Source organism: Thamnophis elegans, chromosome 3 (genome assembly GCF_009769535.1).
Source record: "Thamnophis elegans isolate rThaEle1 chromosome 3, rThaEle1.pri, whole genome shotgun sequence".
In the NCBI taxonomy this organism is placed as follows: Eukaryota; Metazoa; Chordata; class Lepidosauria; order Squamata; family Colubridae; genus Thamnophis; species Thamnophis elegans.
In genome coordinates this window covers 80,319,275-80,337,375 of record NC_045543.1, presented here as the reverse complement: position 1 = coordinate 80,337,375, position 18,101 = coordinate 80,319,275, and the positions used below count along the sequence as shown (strand labels likewise).

At 36.0% G+C, this 18,101-nt stretch overlaps 1 protein-coding gene across 2 annotated transcripts in view; it reads right to left on the bottom strand.

Annotated features, from left to right (window-relative positions):
• Nucleotides 1-18,101, bottom strand: part of VPS13A (vacuolar protein sorting 13 homolog A) — a 110,937-nt gene that overhangs the window by 50,138 nt on the left and 42,698 nt on the right. For both annotated transcript variants that reach the window (XM_032214626.1, XM_032214625.1), the window contains exons 26-36: nt 16,496-16,652; nt 14,750-14,829; nt 14,392-14,451; nt 14,152-14,302; nt 13,381-13,497; nt 13,200-13,303; nt 12,497-12,664; nt 10,421-10,728; nt 4,122-4,269; nt 2,780-2,927; nt 1,813-1,940 (exon numbers count right to left, since the gene is read on the bottom strand). In XM_032214626.1, coding sequence (XP_032070517.1) covers nt 1,813-1,940; nt 2,780-2,927; nt 4,122-4,269; nt 10,421-10,728; nt 12,497-12,664; nt 13,200-13,303; nt 13,381-13,497; nt 14,152-14,302; nt 14,392-14,451; nt 14,750-14,829; nt 16,496-16,652 — 1,569 coding nt within the window. The remainder of the gene's footprint in view (nt 1-1,812; nt 1,941-2,779; nt 2,928-4,121; nt 4,270-10,420; nt 10,729-12,496; nt 12,665-13,199; nt 13,304-13,380; nt 13,498-14,151; nt 14,303-14,391; nt 14,452-14,749; nt 14,830-16,495; nt 16,653-18,101) is intronic.

Below are 18,101 nucleotides of genomic sequence, written 5' to 3'. Positions count from 1 at the left end.
GTGGACCTGGGTCTGGAAAGATGTTTTGGGTTGTCTAAGTGGTGACACACAGATAGGGAAGGTGCATAGGGAAGTGGCACAGATCACGAAGGGCACATGGTAATGTACACGAGAAGTGGTATGTGGGTCCGAGAAGAAAAGCAGGGTGGGTGGCATTGGTCAGGGAAAGTGCACTAGAGGATAGCACAGGTCAGGGAGCACAAGGGGGAGTGGTATGGGCCACGAAGGTTACAGGGAAGCTCCTTCCTCCATTTTCCTCTCCTTCCCTTTTCATAAGACATGCAAGTGGCTGCTGCTAGATGGGGAAGGGGTAAGGACTGATAACCTATCATGGACTGTTGAAAATGAAGATCACATGACACAGCAGCAGCTAGTAGCATTGAAACAGCCAAACTTCCCAAATTCCATTCCCATATTTGGGGTGCATTCTGTAAGTTATCAAATGTATCTCATTTGAGATACATTGATTCAAAATTTATTGCTTTTATGATGCACTGTTTCACTCTGTTAAGGATCATGAAGACAGTTTAAGTAGTATACAAATGGCATCTTAAGAATAACAAGGAGGAGAAGCTGTACCTTGCACAAGAGTTAAGTATGTGTTTATGTATTTATGTGTAATGTTTATTTCCATCTATTCTTCTTTTGTAATGGAGTGTTATCTTAAATTCAGATTGTCTTTCTTTAAACTAAATAAGAGACAGCCAAAAATAGATCTGAACAAACATACAGTCTGTTATGCTGCATAGCAGAGGTGGGTTCCTACCAGTTCGCACCTATTCGGTAGAACCGGTTCGTCAAATCTACTGAACCAGTTAGAAGAGGTTCCACCAGTGGACCCGGAAAGCAGGCCACACCTACAGAAGAGGTTCCAAAATTTTTTGAAACCCACCACTGGTGGGTTTGTAATGTCCCGCAGTTATCTATGCATTAATAATGATCTAGTAATATTTCCTCATACATTTTAGGGACCTTTCCTTACATAATTGGTATTTTCTTTCATACTTTTGGATTTCTAATTTCTGTTTCAGTTAGTTGGCAATTGCTAAAACCAATCCCACATGAAAAAGTATTCAAAGCCTTCTTGATTTTAATTGTCAATTTATTTATTCCTGCACATTGTAATATTTATTCATTTACATATCTCTGTTTTTCCACTGTTGTGCAAACACAATTCCAGCAGCTGCTAACATGTGTAAAATTAAATATATATTATAATCCCTTTCAAATAGCCAACAAAATATTTCTGGTTTTAATTCCATATCTTACTTTACGATTGCTTCTAACCACTAACTTCTGAATAGCTACTTGGACTGACCTAAGTACTAATTCATAATTTCATATCCAGTCACATGGGCGGCAAGCTACTCCCATTCGGTCACATGGGCAGCAGGCCACTCCCATCCAGTCACATGGGTGGCAAGCCACTCCCACAAAGGAGGCCACACCCACAGATTAGTTTCCAACAATTTTTGAAACCCACCACTGCTGCATAGATGGTATTGATGTGAATAATATGGATTATGTCCCATAATTTAGTTTTAATGAAGTAAAACAGTTTTTCTTACACATTTATCTTTTTACTGTAAAAAAGGTACTCATAGAGAAGACCAAAAAAAAAAAAGAATAAAATCTAATTCTTCATTATCCCACAATTATCACTATAGCGGGTTTTTTTTTGTTTCCTTACTAGATTTGAATGGATAAATGTTTGCTCCACTGTCTAAATATCCACAAAGTAAGATTATGCAATTACAGTAAGCCAGTTGAAAAATTACACTGATTTAATTTCAAAGAATGTATTTTCCTTACCTGTTTGGACTGTGGACTGTACAAAACTAGAGTCAGGGAATCAAACTGAAAGTCTAGTTTTAATGTTGTTTTTACTTTAACTGAGGGATGCATTTCCACCACAGCTGAAGTCACCACTGTTGTTCCAGCTTTAAACATTAGAAACATACATATTAAGCATATATACAAAGGATATATTAAGTATCAAGAAAGTGAAGTCTACCCAGAACATTTTAAAAGAGATCTACTTTTGACTGAATAAATTGTATTAAGTACTATTGCTATTAAGTACTATTGCTATGAAAAGCTTTCATCAGAAAAATGGCTTACAGTATCCAAAGTTTTAAAACTGTGTGTCTTAAAACATTCTGATATTCAGGGATAGTCTGACTGCATGCAAGGAAAACGGGAAAAAGAGTGGTAACCTCATTATCCTTTCACCACTCACGACATGTAAAGAATGACCATCTGTATAGTTGAACTTCTACTATCCATGCAGGCTCCCCAGAGGATTGAAACTGATTGAAAAATCAAGATCTGTAATCACCTGGAAACCCTCTACGGATAGAAAAGGATCTCTACAACACATAGTTTCTCTGTATATGTAGAAGGCATGACAAGGTGTTTGGTGCTAACATATCAATTACTGCTCACAGTGAATATGAGCACAGTATTTTGAATGAACTCTGAAGAGGTTTTTAATCAGGTCTCACTAAATAAATTTACTTGTGTGTTTGTGTGTGTGTGTGTATGTATGAGTGTGTGTGTGTGTGTGTGTGTGTATATGTATGTATGTATGTATGTATGTATGTATGTATGTGTGTGTGTGTATATATATATATATATATGCTCTAATTATACAACTATACAACTTTCACACAGTCACTTCAACCAATGTGAAATATTATTTAATTAATTGGTTAAAGAACAAAAACAATTATATTTTTACTAGCAAAAAAGGAAGAATTTGTTTAACAGAATAAAATACCTCCAGAATGCTGGGAGACACTTGCAGCTCCACTATGAATGCTTAACACATCTTTTTTTTCTTGTACAGATGGAGATTCAGAACTATCTCCTAAATTTTCATTCAAAGTCCTCAATATTGTAGTTATATCTGCTTCACTGAGAATAAGCTTTAGGGAAACAATCAGGTAATACAAAGCATTATTTTTGGTTGAAAATGTTTGAAATCATTACTTATTACTTCCACACTGGAAAAATCATAATTTCTATTTTAAAATGTATTTACACTTTCAATGCCAATAATTAATTTACAGAAATATTTCAAATATGACTTTGCAATATAAGTTGTCCTATGAATGTTTTTGTGCAGTAAAAACGATTTCTCCTTTCCTTTTGCCAAAATCCCTTATTTCTTCATTAACACAGTATCTTTGCTAATATAAACTATTATTTTCTTAACAATAGCCATTGTCTGCATTTCATTTTTCTCTGTTCTCACTGTTTATTCCTTAATTCTTAAAGTGGGTGTCTTTAGAATATGTATGGAATGTGTCTATAGGTGCACGTATCACAGATCAGGAGCATTCTAAATCCATCTTATGATTGGTTTGGACTTTAGAATAATACCTTATGCCATGGTCTGTGTATTACCTTTTATTAACTGGCTTATTTTATGCCAATCACTCTCAAATATCTGAGAGCAGCTTATAGATATACACAATGATATAAGGATTTAAATTTATGTGAGTTTATTTTTGTTGTTTCTATTTTTTGCTGTTTTTCTATCTTTTGTACAATGTTTGAGTTTATAAAATATGTACACTATTTGGATATTATTTGGTTTTATAACCACAACCCAGGGTTTAGTTTTAAGATGGGAAGCCATATAAGTCTTTTAAATAAACAAATACATAAATAAATACAGGCCTTGGCAAAAAATAGATTTTAAGACTCAGACTAACTGCTCAAACTCAACCTGGATACAGCACAAGACTTTTTCTCAAAGATGCTTTTTCAAAAATGCTTCTTGGATGAGAAACAAAACATCTTCAAGAAAAAACAACACAAAGTCCAGTTGCCTTTTGAAAAAGCATCTTTGGGACAACCATAACCTGGATGATTGAGAATCTCCATAGACAGCATAAAACCTTATTTCTTTTTCCTCCCCTTGCCTTTATATATAATTAAGTTGCAAAATATAACTATGAACATAGGATGACATAACACAGACAAAATATTTGTATTCTATTTGATATTAATCATGTTAAAAGCTACTGCTGTGTTTTTAAAATATAATTTATGAATATCTGTGTTAAAATTGTGCATGGGATCGATTTCTGAAAACATCTAAATAATAAACTTACATTAATTGGTTTGAGACGCCCAAATATGTTAATGTCAGGAATTTCATGATACCAAAGAGCAGCTAAATTGCGTTCAACTTTAACTTCAAGATTTAATGGCTGCAGTAGTTGTAATTCATTTTGTAATAATCCACTCATAATATTTGATCTGAAAATAAAAATGGAAAATATGCAATGATGCATTAAATAAAATTAGAAACAGGAAGGCAATTTAAATTAACTATGATTCCCTGTAGAAGGAATACATACAATCCTATTAGAATGCAAAGTATTATTACAAAATTTTACCAAACCATACATTCCTTCAAAATATATAGAATTGGTTTTGTACATGTTAGAAGTTGCAAAGATTTTATATGCCTTTTATTTGAAAAGACTTTTGATTTCCTCTTTGGAAGAACAGATAAATAAATTATGAAACTTCATCTTAATATGTAGAATAACTTTGTATTTAACAAGCAAATCTAACAAAAAAATTAAGCTTATTTAGAAATAATCTTTATATTAGAATCTAATATCTAATAGGATTAAAATTAAATTTTGATTTTGAGAGTTCATATATCAACTAGCGCTATAACTTATAAAATGTTGGAATGCATCATTTACTATTTATAATTAACTTTTAGTTATTTGAACAATATTAACTATTTTTAGCCTGAAGCTCAAGAGAGATATCATATTTTTGGGAGTGTAAGATGCACCGGAGTATAAGACGCACCAAGATTTTGAAGAGGTAATTTTTTTTTACAAAGTTTTTGCCCTCCCTGCCCCCCTGCAGGCCTCCCAAACCCTCTGCAAGGCCCATTTTATGTGAAAAACGGGGCATGCAGAGAGTTTGGGAGGCCTGAAAAGTGCTCCTGGGGGCCGGGGAGGGCAAAAACTCGATGTGTGGGAGCTCGATCTTCCTAAAGGGTAAGGCTTTTATCAATCTCAAATCCATTTTTCTCTACCCCTCTCACAGCAGGGCAGGACTAAACATATCTCTCCACGCTTCATTTTCCCCCTCTTCCCTCTAACCGGCGATCACGCAGAGCCACTTGGCCCAAGGAGTGGCAGTCGGCTCACTTCTTCTCTTCAGCGAGGAGGGAAAGACACGTGGGGGCTGCTGAACAGCTGCCACCATGCTCGGCCAGGAATGACCCACTGGGCAAGGAGGGGTGGGGATCCTTTCCATCCCTCACAGTGGCGTCTGAACGGCAAAAGGGAAGCCCAAAGAAAATGACCCGACAAGGCTGCTTCCTTGAACAACCGGGTTTGTTCACAGTCCTGTTGGCAACCCTGCTTACTTAGTCTCAGAGCAAAAGTAGGTTCCAGGTTCCAGGGACACTCCCGACCCAGCGCTCCCTCATTCCGAAGTTTCCTTTCCATCCCATGCTTCTTCCACTAGCCAAAGTCCTGATGATGCCAATAACTTTTTCCAGAAAGTGGAGATCTAACATCCTGAGAAAAGCCTTTGTGGAGAGATCGTTCCTCTTCCCTTCCTCCACTCCCCCATCCCCCTGGATCTGTCATGCAGTGCTTACTGCTATTGCGCCCAGCTACCACCTCTCTTTGCTACATGATAGATCCGGGGGGGGGGGGTTGTGTGGAGGAAGGGAAGAGGAACAATCTCCTCTCCATGAAGGCTTTTCTCAGGATGCTAGATTGGGAAGTTAAAAACCTGGAATGGGATACAATCAAGTTTGATTCAAAGGCTTTGGCTGCTGAGGTTGCTGTGCTGTCACCGCGGTCTCTGCTGCCTGGAACTGTCCGAGAAGGGGCAGATGAAGTGGGCCCTGCAGAAATTGCGGTGACAGCATTTTTGGGTGGCAGCACAGGGATCTCATCAGCCAAAGCCTTTGAATCAAGCTTGATTGATTGTATCCCATTCCTGGTTTTTAACTTCCCAATCTAGTGTCCTGAGAAAAGCCTTCATGGAGGCTTCCGGGGCGGGACCTTGCTGATGGCGGCAGCTTAACGAGCTGCCCCCAGGTTTCTGGTGGCATTATCTGCCTAAATACCTGGTAGATACCTCATTCTTCAGGCAAAGAAGAGTGAGAGAGAGATCCAGCTGGTAAGAGCTTTTCTTTGAAGTTTGCAGCTTTCTTTTTGGTGCGAATGGAAGGGGGGGCCGACCAAAGGCTGAATCACATCTCCGTGCCAGAAACCCCAGCTGTATTTATTACGGCGCAAAGTAAGGATCCCCCCACTTAGGACAACTTTTGATATATTTATTTGAGATTAATACAAGCAGAGTCCGTACCTGAGAACCTTATCTGCCTTTAAAAAAAAATAAAAAATCCTAGCTTCTTTTTACTTCCTTCCTATTTTTTACTTCCTAAAAAATAAAAAATCCTAGCTTCCTTCGTGCACGGGTTTTTTTTTCTTAAAAAATAAGCTCCTAAAATGGCGATTGTGCCACATTCCTAACTATCCGGCAAAGAACAGTGATAAAAAAGATCAAAGGAACAGCCAGCCAGCAATCTCTTACTAATTAGTTTCATTTCTCTGAAGAGCTTACAAGACTTTTTTCTTATCAACTTTTAAAAGTTTTAAAAGACTCCTTGTTAATATAGAGACATTCCAAACAGAGATGAATATGCTGAACTGTTTCGTTACAATGCTAATCTTTTGAAACCTGCTTTGTTACAATGCTCTTTTCTGAAACCTTTTGAAAAACCTCTAAGAACAAATAAAGGGGGGACTTAATACTTTCTTTCCTCGTAAGCTACACAGCGGGCCAGTAGAGTTTGAATAATTGTTGAATAATTGTTTAAAGAAAAGATATAATGGCATCAAAATTAAATCCGGGGAGACCTCTTTTTAGGAGTACATCTCACACACTTGGCACAAAGTCGCAGCTTCCACCCTCTATGCCCCCTACTGGAGATTTGCTAACAAAAGAACATTTTTTTGAAACTTTTAGAGAATTTAGAGAGCAGAATTCAAAAGCTTTCAGAGAATTCAGAGAGGAGATAAAGAAATTTAAAGCAGACTTATATGATAAGCTTGATACTAAGATTGCCAAAACAAATGATGATATGCTGGGACTTGTAACTTTATTGACAGAATATGTTTCTGGAATGGAAGATAAGCTAGAGGTTCTTGAAGAAGCCAACACTAACTTGACTTCCAAAACTGAAGTGGTGCAACAATGAGTTGAAAACGCTGAAGAACAAATTGTTATGATACAGTACACACAGATGGAGCTTGCATTAAGAGTCAGGGGGCTGCGCGAAGATAAACAGGAGAACTTGAAGCAGATTTTTTCAGAGGCTTTTAACCGTCTGGTGGAAAGACCGGGGTCCAATTTTGACTGGCAGATCGAAAAAATTTATCGCGCTAACTCTTGGGTGGCAAAACAGAAGCAACTTCCCCGAGATGTAATCATATACTTTGCTACAAGAGAGTTCAGAAACATGATACTACAAGAGTCTTATAATACCAGGCTTCAAATTGGCGGACAGGACTTGATTGTCTTGAAAGAAATACCACCCCAAATGCGAAGAGCCAGGAGAGATTATGCTTTTCTAGTGGAAGAACTCAGAAACCATCAGATACAGTATAGATGGGATGTGCCATTTGGTATTATAATTACATTTGATAAGCAAAAATATCATCTCAACTCTGTATGGGAAGCCCGAGATTTCTATCACAAGATCCTGAAGGTGGGACACCCTGAATCATCTGGATCTGGAGAAAGACCACGAGAAGGACAAGATAAACAGCAAATCACACAACTACCAGACAAAGAACACCATTTCCTCCTTCCAGAAGGGCAAGGGGTCAGGGAACAAAGATCTAGCCGTATGACTACCAGACGAATGGGAAAACAAGGTACATTGCAACAACCTCAATAACCACCGGCCATTGACCAAGGAGTTGTGGTCTGAACTCTTTACAGAAGAGAAAGAAAAGATTTCACTATCTCAAACAGTTCAAGAACGATATAATTTGCCTGCAAGAAATTCATATCAAATCAACTGATCAAAATATTTGTTCAACCCCGAACTTGGTCAATATTTTGTGACCTCTGCTACGGAAAAGAAAAATGGTATAGTTGTATACTTAAGAAAAGACATTAAGGCTGAAATAATTGAAGCAGATCCCTTTGGAAGATATATCGCATTAGACCTAATTCTAGAAGGGAAAAAGACTTGATGGACGACTTCGAATTGAGAAATGTTTGGCGAGAAAGAAACGCAGAGGCATATAACTTCACCCTTTTTTCTGATGGACATCAATCCCTTTCAAGGATTGATTTTATACAAATCACTAATGATTTATTTTCTAGGGTGAAGAAGACAAAGATTGCGGCGAGGGTCCTTTCGGACCATAACCCAGTCTGGACGGAATTGGGAAGGGTAGTGCAGGCAAGAAGGTCTTGGAGGTCGAATGAGAGTTTATTTAGATATGAAAAGTATATTAATGATTGTAAAAAATTGCTATCTGAATACTTTGTTCTGAATACGAATAAGGGTACATTCATGGAATTTGTAGGGGATGCAAGTAAAGCGTATATGAGAGGAGTACTGATGAATATAAACAAAATATATAGACATAAACAAGGGCAAAAACGAAAAGAATTGGAAGAGGAAATTAAAGGAAAAATTTGAAATGTATCCAAATTGTGTTATAGAGGGAAGGAGGTGTTTCAACAGGAGGAGATTTAAAAGGCATTCCGGGAATTTTTTTTTACAGAATTGTACAAAGGGAATAAAATTAAGGGTTTAGATATAGACAGATACTTAGATAAAGAGATAATACCCCTGGTTAGAGAAGAGTCCAGGCAAAGGTTGAACCAACAAATAACCTCTGGGGAAATCCTGCAGGTAATCAAACAACTAAGATTAGGAATAATGTAAACTGCTTAAAGTTTGTGTAACGGCAAGAAGCTGAGTTCAACGTAGAGACTTTACTGACTTTTTTTTCTTTTTTCTTTTATTTCCTTGGTTTTAATATATTTTAGACTGTGTTTGATAAAAAGCTATACCGTGTACGGGCTCTGGGAGGTCGGGGGGGGGAAGGGAGGTGGGGTCCTAGGGGGGAGGGGTGGAAGGGGGAAATATAGTATGTGCTAGATTTTAAAGTAACATGATTGCACTTGTATACTGTTGCTTTTTTAATTCTAGTGTAAAAATAGGAAGCTGAATATATTGATAGATAGTAGAAATACACCGAAGGGAGGAGCAGAAGGAAAGAAGAAAGAGGGGTAGAGAGGGTGGGAGAGAGGATCGGAGGGAGGGTGAGATGGAAGGGAGGGAGTGTATTGGGAGAGGGGAGTGATAGAGAGGGAGGGAGTGTATTGGGAGAGAGGAGTGATAGAGGGGGAGGGGAAGTAGGGTAGAGGGGAATGTTGTAGGGGAGAAAGGAAAGTTGGAGGGGGGTGAAAGAAAGGGTGTATGGAGGGTTGAAGTGGTATATTGGGTTTGTATTTTGGGGAGTATTGTTGATAAGGATGGCTGTGTTTATTGCTCAATGTTATATGGCCCCGGTTATGCACAGTATATATGTGACTGTATGAAATGAAAATGAAAATGAAAATAAACATATTTACACTAAAAAAAAGAAAAGCCTTCATGGAGAGGACATCGTTCCTCTTCCCTTTCTCTACCCCCAATCCCCCGCCCGGATATGCATGCAGTGCTTATTGCTATCGCTGCTATTGCTCTCAGCTACCGCATCTCTTTGCTGCATGACAGATCCGGGGGGATAGGGATGGAGAAAGTTTACTATCCAACTTAATATTGCCTTAGAATTGTACATATAACAAAGAAACTAACTTAATTCTTCAGCATACTTTGGAAAAACTCAATTTAGATTAAAAAATGGTTGTGAATCAATTGCTGTATATAAAAGATTCATTATATTCTTCTTGCTTTACTTCAATACTTGAAAGTCATTGAGAAGTGTGAATTTTTCAGACATAAGAGTTCCTAAAGCAAAAATATTACTCTACTGTCATAAAAAATCTATACTGACTTATAACAATGGATTTTTGTTCTATTTGTCAACATTTAAATTGAGAAGGCAAGTTTTCAAGGAAAGGGACTTTCAAACAAAATACTTAAGGTTTTTGGAGATATTTTAATTAATTTGAAATTATAAAATAATTTTAAAAAGGAGAAAACAAAAAGAATGACTACGAAAGTCTGAATTTGATGGTAGTACAGAATTAGGTTTTTTCAAAATTACTTTTGGGTGGTTACACAGTATAAAGCTGAGGTTGTTAACTGTAGAACAACCTCATCGTACTCTTCCAATTAAATTGCTTAGTTTGAAATTACATTTAGAAAAATTATGAAATCATTTTAACTTACCTGTATAATTTGAGTTCACTCAGATTCACACACATACTGTCAAGAACTGGTGGGACATTGTAACGAAGCTTTGTTTTCACAAGCATAAATTCATTTTTTATGGTGATCATACCAAAATCAGCAACTAAAACATCAGTAGATACTGCTGACTGTGGGATTATGACAACAGGCGCTTTAATGTTAATGTCCAGTGCCATTCGGGAACTCTGCTTAGCTAATTCCTTTACACCTGTGGCTGCTTTTTCAGCAGCTTGAACAGTGGCTTCAGTAATTGCTTCCTTTGCCATCTGAAAATTGTTTACAAAAGCCTAGAATTTAAATAAAAATAGTTCAGCAATAAGGATAACAGGCATATTTAATACGGCACTATTAACAAATATGCATTCCAAATTATCATTACATTTATTATCTTCATTTCACATTTAAATACTTCAGGAAAAAGCATTTTGTTATGTTAAGGAAAATATAGATTTGAAGGAAGTAGGAATGTAGAGTCCAATCTGTCCAAACATTTTGGACCATATTTTGCAAGTACTAGTTCTTCAAAGGTTCCTACAGAAAGCATCTTAAGCACGAGCACAAGTCCAGGAGAGGAAACAAACTGCACACCAGTTTTATCTGACAGAATACTAACCAGTCAAAGGTGATACCTCACTAGAACCAGAAGGACAAAAAATCCCAAGATACTCCATCTTATTTTGGTTGAGTCAGAGCTGGTTCTGCCCCATCCAGATCCTCACAGCTTCCAGACACTGAGCCAATAGCTGAACAGTGTCATGTGCCAGGCCAGAGCTGGAGATACATAGCTGAGTATCTGATGATACTGTACTCTATGCTGCTGGATGATCTTCTCCAGAAGCCTCATTTATATTTAAAGAGAAAAATGAGGCCAGAACCCTGAAACACTCCACACTGTAGAGGATTTCTCCTTCCCACAATCCTAACTTGAACCAGTCACAGAAGGAAGAGGGGAATCACTGCCAGACAATACCACCCATTCCCAAACCAATCCTGATCCTCATCCATGCTCAATGATATCAAATACAATGAGAGGTCCAGGAGTGCTTGAATGAATGTTTCACCCACATCCTAAATTCTCACAGATCATTCAGAAGCACAAGTAATATAGTTTCAGTGCATAGTCCAGTCTTAACCCTGAAACAGTCCATATACCCTGTTCCACCCAGCACCCTCTCTCAACAACCTTCCATCAAGAGATCCAGTTTGGTGTAACAGTTAAGGCACCAGCCAAGAAACCAGTAAGAAATACTGATTTCTAATCCTGCCCTAGGCAAGAAAGTTGGTCGGGTGACTTTGAGCCAATCACTATGTTTCAGCCCAACCTACCTCATAGAGTTGTAAGGAAAATAGGAGGAGAAAAGATTATTAAGTATATTTGCTGTCTTGAGTTATTTAAAAAATAAAGGTGGGTTAAAAAAGATCTAAAAAAAGTATGGAGACTAGATAAAAGTTGTCCAACAAAAAATGGTCTCTTGAGAATGGGGCATATATACTATTCTTTCAAAACAAATGACACCATCCTGTAATGAGGCATTACTCACTATTTAACAAATCGTATGCCGCCTCCCAGGAGGAAGGCCTTAATATACATGATTTCTTGGGCAGCAACTTTAGAGGACGATTACACTTCTTCTATAAACTGACTATTCTGCATTATTTTGAAGATTCTATTTCAAAGTTGCACATATCAAATGGGGAAATATTCTCTCTTGCTACTTCAATCTTAACCTCTAATGTGCACCAGAACCTCTTAAGTATAGAACTTAATAACATGAGAGTAATACATATAATACATGTATTGTTTAAATACAATGTAACAAATTACATTTTAAACTGCTCTCAGGGATAATGCTTAACTGAAAAGTTCTATTAACAATGTGCAGGTAACAATATATAGTTTAAATAATTTCTTCTATCAATACACAATTCAATTGAGAATAAATAGAGATTTCTAAAACAAGTTTTTATGGTGTACAGCAAGCAAAATGAGATTATTTTAAAATCATCCAAGCTGTGTGTTAGTTCACATATATTGGAAGAAATGTTTTGACTTACCAAAATTGCAGAAACAAATTTGTTGACAAAAACAATTTGAATACATCCAACAGTTAAATAAATCTTGCTGTCAACAGCATTCATATTTGTAATGGCAGCACCATCAGTGGCACATATGTATGTAATCATTTTTAAACTAAAGACTTCTTTTCCAGTTATATACAGAGCCTTGAAATAAAAACAAATTTCAGTATAAATATTTTAATTTTAAAGAATTATGTGTATCAAAAATGCCATGAGAAAATTCTATGGCTCCCCTTCTATTCATGTAATCTTTCATGTTTATAAAATGGGCTTTGATCCAATGAATTAATGGGAGGAAAATGTATCATCTTAAACTATATAGCACATATTAAAAGCAGAAAAAGATTTTTTTTAGAAAAATATCTGTGGTATGAGGTAATTTCAGTCTGTACAATATAGGGACCAATCCAATATGTGCACTGTAGCGGTGACTAGATATAGAATGCAAACAGTAAAGTTAAATTGAGATGAGTAATTTGTCTGTAGCCTTTGTTATAAAGTATATTCAAAGCGATCTTCCTCTCTGAAAAATTAAATAATTTAAACCATCTTCTTCTAAACCAGAGGCAGATAAGTATTTAAAATGATAAATGCACTGTTTTCTATAGAGACCCTAAAGCCTAAAACACAATTGATCTTTGAATTAGTAAATATCAACACATTAAAAGTACACCTGTACCTTTTTATAAAGTGCTGTCACATCACAATCCACAATAATTATATTTTTTAATTTAGCAGATATTTCAGTTGTTTCTTTCTTCATTACAACTTCGCTATCAAGACCTACATATAATAAAATTATAAATGTCAATAAAATCTCATTTTCAAAGCTTTTTCTCTACAATTTTGTTTATTTTTACCTTCTATGCTAATTTCTGAGATCCAGCGTTTCTCTTCCCTTATAAAAATACGTAAACAATTCATGTCTACCAAAAGATGGAGATCGCAAACATCCTCATATTTTGATTTTTTTGAACCTATGGGAAATTAAAAATTACAAATAAATATAACTCCAATAGAAAGTTGAATTTCCTTAGGTGAATGTATTGTATTAACACCCAATTCAGAAGAGGAAATCAATAAGAAATTATATCAGGGGAAGGGGGCTAGTGACTCCTTTCATCCGACTACAATTAAAAAAACACTAATACAACAGGAACTACAAAGAATTACAGCTTATATGTAGGAGATCATTTGTTCCATCTGTTCTAACTATAAATGGAGATTTTATTTCAGATTAATACTAAAATATTAATTTCAGTAAAATTCAGTAATTTCAGAATATTAATATTAATTTCAATATTAATAAAGCTTTCAACAGAAAGGTTTTTTAACAGCTTGAAAGGGATAGCTTTTTTAAATAAATGTTTTAGCATCAGTCATGGAAAGAATAAAATTTTAAAGGTATAATTCTCTCCTTATCTTGTTTCATCAACAAAATCCAAAATTGTTTTCAGACTTGGAACATAAGAATACCTATTAGTCACATTTTAAAAATTATCCTGAGTAATTTAGAAATGGAAGCTATTAATCCTGAAATAATCTCATTAATATTCCTTTAAAGAATTCAGAATGTGAAATGAGGCTGAAATAAAAGAAGCAATGCAAAGTTTGATATCAAAAAGCCTTACTAAATTTTCTAAGAACTTCTTTTTTTTCTTCTTTTTCCTGGACAATTTCTACTGTATTAGGCTCTTGAGTTGGAAGGAGATTATTTAGAAAATTCATTGTACTCAGAAGTGCTTCGGTATGTAAATGAATATCTATAGAAGAAAAGGTCACCTAAAGAACAAATACATTTTATTAATAATATGCTTTAAAAGCACCTTCTGAGATGTAGCAATTATGTAAATAGAAACCATCATTATTACCTTTATGAGCTGTAGAACGTTCTGGTAAGTAGTCTTCAGTTCTGGGGCATTAATATCTGCCTATCTCAAAAACATAACATTTTAAACTGTAAATATTACAAAACATAGCTGCAACAGAACTATACAGATAGTAGATCTATAATCAATTCTCAGTATTTGCTTTAGTAATTACATTTTTCAAATAGCCTCCTCCACCTATTGAAATTGCTGTTTACCCATTCATAAACCTGTCTTTTATAAATGTGCTTAATTTTAATTCCTTCTATTCTTTTTCCAACATATTTGTTCCTGAACAATTAAATAATTTAAACATTTGTCCACAGAAAGTTTAAAGGGAAAAAAAAATCCTTTCCCTTACCTTGATGTACTCAATTGATAGAAGATCTTCCACTGAATTATCCAGAGTTGAAATAATATAAACAGGCTTGTCTTTATTATCTAATTAAAGAAACATTAAAAAGATAAAAAAATCATACTGCAAAACAAATGAATTAGGATCAAATACAGAAAGCCCTCAAGTTACAACGGCCTTTGAAAAAGTGATTTATGACCGGTCCTTGAAGTTATGACTACTCTGTTTCCCTGAAAATAAGATCTCCCTGAATAAGCCCAATTGAGCTTTTGAGAGCATACATGTAAATAAGCCCCCCTCTGAAAATAAGCCCTTCCTGAAAATATTGCAACACAGCAGCAGCTATGAGGTGACCACGCTCGCTGCCTCCTGCACCTCAAAAATAATAAATCCTACCGGAAAAAAAGGGCAAGTGCTTATTTCAGGGGCCAAAAAGAAATAAGACTTTGTCTTATTTTCGGGGAAACACGGTATTGTACCACAATCAGGTGCTTGGCAAACAGCTCCTATTTACGATGGTTGCAATTACATATTTGCGATATGCAACCTAACTAGCTGGCTTCTGACAAGCAAAGTCAGTTTGGGAAGCTGGATATGCTTAATAACCAATAGCCATAAAAATGGTCATAAAAACAAGTTTGGTCACAATGATGACTTGTTCTATGACTGCAGTGACTTATGCCAGACAATTAGATTTGTACTGATAGATCAAGGACTATCCGGGTAATCAAAAGCTATACAAAAAAATAATAATTTAAGCTTAATTAATAAATTAATTATAATAAAAGCAGAATTAATTATATTGAACAAAGTAATTCATGAATAACATCTGTAAAGCAATACTTAAGATTTCCAATAAAGTAGTTCTTGCCTTGTGATCAAAATTGGGACCTGTATATTACTATGCAATGATATTGGTAAGCAAGTTGTGCCTGATTTTGTGACTTCTTTTGTCGCATTCATTAAAATTACTAAGCAAATCTGGCTTTCCTTATTGCTGAAAGTCCCCCCCCCCCCCCGGTAAGGTCTCAAATGAACACCAGACACAGAACAGCTACAACCACCTTAAATACACGCCAGTTGCCAAGTGCCCAAATTTTGTCACACAACTATGGGGATCACTGCAATGGTTGTTAAGTGCAAGCATCAGTCGTTAATTTTTTCAGTGATATAATAACTTTGAATAGTTGTTTTAACATGGTCATTAACTCAAAGACTACCTGTATTATACTTTCATGAAAGGAACCTAAAGAGAGTAATATCAATTGAAACTTTATTATGCAATTACTACTGTTTTATTTATTTATTAAATTTATATGTCACCCATTTCACTATCACAATTACAATGGCTTATAGTATAATACAAAGCAATTTAAATTTTAAAAAGATTAAATAACCTAAGGTAATAATAATGTTGAAGTTCTGTTTCTTTTTGTATGTCACCATAAAATTAAATAAACTATTATTAAAATAGTGCAAAGATATTGTTTATATGTGTAAACAAACAAAAAGCTAGTCTAATTTAATTTAATATAGGCAGTTTTTGTTCAGTGACCACTCATTCAGTGACCATTCAAAGTTACAATGGCATTTAATGGGGCACTTATATAAGAATAGATTTCTGCTGGAAGTCTTCACTAAATTTTTATCTCGTTTAACTAAAATAAAAGTTGAGCACATTGCTACTTCAATGAACTGTTATTAAAAAAAGTAGCTTCAATTTGCTCATTTAGAATCATATGCAATACTTACCTAGATATTCTGGACACATTAAGCAAATTTCCCTAAGAAAAGCAGTAGCACTCATGTCATATGTTCTGAGCTTAAGTTCAGTGCCTAATTTTAAAATTTCCAACCGAAGAATTGGCTTTTCAATGTCTTCTGCAAGATGACACACCTGAAGGAACACCTATTTATTTAAAAAAGACAGGATAGTTAACCTAATAAACCAAGTTTTTATCCAAGGAAATGTGACTGAACACTCGTTGCTTCACTTTTTTCCCCTGTCTCTCATGCTGTATTCTTTATCTATATGTAGTTGTGGATCATTTTCCTCAATAAATAAAAGCACAGGTATACTATGTTTGATTCATTTGTCAGAATTAGGCTGTCTTTATCTTACTTTAATACTTGTGTGGAAACAGATCATTTATGCAGAAACATTGAAAATGCATGTAGATTCACAAACTTTTAAGCATGACTATATGTTTAATTATATGTCTCTGAATTAAATATTCAAATTTTGGATTTTTTAAGATCTAAAGTGTAAAGATGGTTAGGTAATTGGTCCAGGCAGCTATGAAATATGTTTTTACTTGTTATAGTATTATTAGATTCATTGGAGAAAGATGCTGAAAATAAACAGATGCCATCACATATAGTCTATTAAAATTCAACTGAATAACAAAAATTGAAGAGAAAAAATGAAAGAAATGGTCAAGTACAGAAAAATATTTACCTTCCTAAGGTAGTTTGATTGCAACAGTGTAGAAATAAGTATGGATGGATGGATATGGAGACAGATAGGTAGGTAGGTAGGTAGGTAGGTAGGTAGGTAGGTCTCATTCTTCATTCATTCATTCAATCATTCACCCACTCACTCACTCACTCTCAATACTGATTCAGCATGCATAGGGAAAATCCATAATGAAGTTACTAGTGGAGTGAATTAAAGAGAACTAAAAGGAAAGGTAAGAAACAGAATAATGTACCTGAAGCCTCTGAAGCGCGAAAACCCGCCCAACGCACAAACTGGAAGTTCGGGAATGGACTTCTGGTTTGCACATTGGGCTGTTTTTTGTACTCCGGAGGCTTCAGGGAAGCGTCCTGAAGGAGAAAAATGGCCCAACAGGCAACTCAGAAGTCTGTTCCCAAACGTCCGGTTTGAGTGTTGGGCTGTTTTTCACCCCGGGAGAAAAGCGGAACAACGGGCAATCCAGAAGTCGGAAAACGGGCCATTTCCATCTTCTGGAGGGCCTTCGGGGTCCAGGGGAGGCTGTTTTTGCCCTTCCCATGCTCCTAGAAAGTCTCTGGAGCCTGAGGAGGGCAAAAAACAGACCTACTGGGTGCATCAGAAGTTGCAAAACGGGCAGTTTCAAGCCTCCGGAGGGCCTCCGGGAAGGGCAGGGAGGCCATTTTCATCCTCCTCTGGCTCCAAGGGGCAGCAGGGGGAGGGGGTTGCTCATGGATGTGCATGGGGCATGGTGCAGAGTGGCATTAACTTATGAGGGTGGCCATGCAAGCGTGCCTGATAGTACATGTGCCCGTGTTTTTAGCACCCAAGGCGAAAAAGGTTTTCCAATCACTGCCCTAGTCCTTAAGATGATGGACAGATCATCTGAATTCTGGGAAGAAAGGG